The 3,590-nt window shown below is 46.5% G+C and overlaps 1 protein-coding gene across 1 annotated transcript; it reads right to left on the reverse strand.

The window, feature by feature from the left end:
* Positions 1 to 522: 522 nt before the first annotated feature.
* LOC121181173 (fibroblast growth factor 20-like) lies at positions 523 to 3,057 on the reverse strand. The gene is made up of 3 exons (XM_041037003.1): positions 2,103 to 3,057; positions 923 to 1,026; positions 523 to 768 (listed from the first exon to the last, which is right to left on the reverse strand). Exons 1-3 carry the CDS (start codon positions 2,434 to 2,436, stop codon positions 523 to 525), a joined length of 684 nt encoding a protein of 227 aa, XP_040892937.1. The 5' UTR covers positions 2,437 to 3,057.
* Positions 3,058 to 3,590: the final 533 nt, after the last annotated feature.

Raw genomic sequence — 3,590 nt, forward strand, 5'->3', positions numbered from 1 at the left:
AGTGTTTAGAATAAAATAAAAAGCCCTACTGAAAACAGTGAAAATGACGAGACTCACCAGCCACAGCAGTAAAAAGCTATTAGCAGCCAGCTGTTAATCTCAACTATGGGTTCCACACTTTTGTCCTCTTGAACATGCAGTTTGGACTAGCAGGTAGTTGGATTTAGTTAGTGGAAACTCAAAGGAAATCCATGAAACATCTGTTGGGCCACCAGGGCCTATGCAAAGGCCAATAAATGGGCAAGGTAGCCTCTGTGTCTGTCATGGGGCCTTCACATCTTCCATAGAAAATCCTTGGTGCTGTTCAGTCAAACTCCACGGTCAGTCTGGTTTAGGAAGGCCTGCTTCCTTCCTCCATTCCAGCTATGAGGAGTGTTGATTTGGTGCACTTTTTGTGATCTTGTTTTGTCTAGTTAAACAAGATCCCCCAACTTCATCAAGAAGGGGTCGAGATTAGGTGCACTTGGTTTGCTTTTCAGCCCAGACTGACTCTGACAGGGTCCAAGAAATGCCCCATCAGCCTCAGCTCTGGCCCAGTATGTCCCTGTACAGCTCTGGTACTCTATCCGGATCTACGGGTCTAGGTAAGAAGTGAGTGAACCTCTGATGCCGCCTTGACCGCGTTCCATCTCGGGACGTCCCATCTTTGTTCAGAGCAACAAAATAAAATGCACCTTTTTCTCCATGCCGGTAGATGTTGGAGGAGTAGGTGTTGTACCAATTTTCTTCAAATTGCTCCCTAAAAACACATTCTGCTGACAGCTTCTCCTGCAGAAAGAAAGCAAGAGGAAATATTAGTTTATGGTACAAAAGGTACCACCTGCTCACAATGGGTTACACATTAGATATGTAGTGAAATGGTGTATTTCAAAATAAGCCTCTTTGTGAAAGCAAATATGAACATTTTAGTGTGCGTACTCACCGATCCATACAGTTCTCCCTTGCTGTTCATGGCGAGGTAGAGGCCGCTGTCCACCCCTCTGATGCTGACCAGTCCAACAGCTAGACTGATGAACTCCAGAATACCTGCACACACATTACATTATATTATATTATATTATATTATATTATATTATATTATATTATATTATATTATATTTATTTGACAGATAGTTTTGTCCAAAGCAACTCACAATAAGCACTTTCAACCTTTCATTAACACATCTGAAAACACATGGGCAGCATCTAGTACTGGATACAATGTGGCATTAAGTATGGCCAAGGCCGTACTTGCACAATATCCTACAGTATCATGTGTTTGTAAAATAACATGTCTGAAGAAGGTTAATATTAAGACTAAAATCTACCTGTACTCCATAAAAAAAGTATAGTACATAACTCTAAGAATGTCCACCCCAGCTGACTCTGACAAGCAAGGCTGAGTGTCTGGAATGGCTTCTGGCAAGTTACATCCTGGTCTCAGATGGAATAAATCAAGTGCCAGAAGTCTGTTAAAGCCTCGCAGCACTAAAAGACCTCTCTAAGAGGTCTACTTTTGATCTGCCGTAAGTTGCAGCTGTTTATGTTGATAACTGAAGATAAGCTAGTAAAAGGAAAGAAAAGCTTCCAATCTAATCTCAAGAAGGAAATGTGGTAGAAATGTGCAAACATGAAATATTCCAACTATTGTCTCACCTGGAAAGTTTATTTATCTTTAAATAAATAATGTTTCACTGGATGCATTATAACATCTACTAGGCTGCTGTTAAAGCAGTAGCAGAAGCAGCTGCCATCACAGAAGGCTACTACAGACTGAATTAGCACCTGTGTGGCTGGAGTAGCATAGGCATTATTTCATGGTTATATGAAGTGGGTGCTCCAATGGGTTGTGTGCCTATGTCCCCCTATACTATGGGTTAGTTAGTTATTTCCATTTACATCTAATCAAAGCATAAAACAAAATTTTGTGCTGTTTTTAATCTCTCTCTCTCTCTCTCTCTCTCTCTCTCTCTCTCTCTCTCTCTCTGTGTGTGTGTGTGTGTGTGTGTGTGTGTGTGTGTGTGTGTGTGTGTGTGTGTGTGTGTGTGTGTGTGTTCCATAGCCTCTACCATAAGGATACCTGTCAGTTATAACAATAGATTTAATCGTAAAAGGGTCTGTACCGAATCTGCTGTGGTCCTTCCTGGTGCCCTGCACCGTTCCGTCGGGACGGATCTCCAGATGGAAGCCGGTCCTGCAGTAGAGCTGCCGCCGCCTTAGAATCCCCTTCAGATGGCTGAGGTCTGCCAGGCTCCGGGACAGCCTCTCCGCGGACACGAGATGCTCCTGCTGCTGCCCCTGGCCCCCCATCATCAGTCCGGTTACCGAGTTGTAGTCCACCGCCCCGGCTGGGGTGAGAACGAAATGAGAGCCAACGGGAGCCTGCGCTGCACCCGCGGCACCAAAGCTGTCCAGAAATCCGTTGGCGAAGCTCCCAACCTCGGCCGCTGCCCCCATCACAGATGAGACACGCGATCCGGTTTGCAGTACGGGAGATCCGAGTCGAGATCCAAGTGATGAACAGAGAGCCTTGATACGAGCCAGCGAGCGAGAGAAGGAGGGTCAGTCCGTGAAGCGGAGAAAAAGAAAAGTTGGACGTGCAGGCGGAGAAAATCCCCAATGAGTGCGCGTTTTGGCGCAGTCACCAGCACCGTTAATTAGACTGACATCTAACTGAGATTAAACTCCCGCGTTATCTTGATGTGTGCAGGTATCCTCGGTTGCAGCTGCCCCTCTCCCTTCTCCTCCTCTCTTCTGCTATTTATCCCTCTCTCCTGTTCTCTGTCCGCTCCCTCTCTCTCCTCTTCACCTCGGGATACTCCCCTTTGCTCCGATGCACATCAGGGTTTTCCTCTCTCTCTCTCTCTCTCTCTCTCTCCCCCCTTTCTCTTACTCTGTCTCCCTCTCTCGTAACCTCCTTAATTCACTTCAGCCTTTTCATTTCTGCGGTACTTCTTAGCTCCTCCAGCAGAAGGATGTAACGCAGTGAGACCAGTGCGCTGCACTCCACATCTATATAGAGCAGAACTCCGTATAGAAATTCACCCTAAGTTGCCTCTTTATGTAAATGCGCCCCGATCTCCTCCCTTTATGGCTCATTTCGGTTCCGCGTTTGAAACGGAGCCCCTTCATCCCTCTACTCGTCGTTCTCCTGCCTCGCCTTTGATGTTCAGTTTCAGTGCAGCGCAGGGACTTGGAGGGGAAATTAAAAACTGCTAATAAAGATTAGCCTAACATACCCCCCCCCCCCCCACTCCGCTCCCCTCCAGCTACACAACTGCTTCCGTGGAGCTCATGTAGACGCAGTGTCAAATTGCTCATGGGCACTTCAGCAGTGGGGATGCCTGCCAGTTTAAACTGTGTGAGTGTTTGTGAGAGTCGCAGTGTAGTGCGCAACTCCGCAACAACTTGTGTGTGATACAGACGTGGAGAGAAAGCGAGAGAGTGTGTGTACATGTTAAACGGCATGAAAGTGATATTACCATTACCCTAAACGCTTTACAGCCCCACGCCCCCATTTCGAAATGACTCAGGTGCGGCGGGAGAAAGAGGAAAGCCCCCATTTGCGTAATTTTCGCACTCGCTTGATGATTTATTGCCCCTGTTTTATG

This window comes from Toxotes jaculatrix, chromosome 4, assembly GCF_017976425.1.
Source record: "Toxotes jaculatrix isolate fToxJac2 chromosome 4, fToxJac2.pri, whole genome shotgun sequence".
Lineage (NCBI taxonomy): Eukaryota > Metazoa > Chordata > Actinopteri > Toxotidae > Toxotes > Toxotes jaculatrix.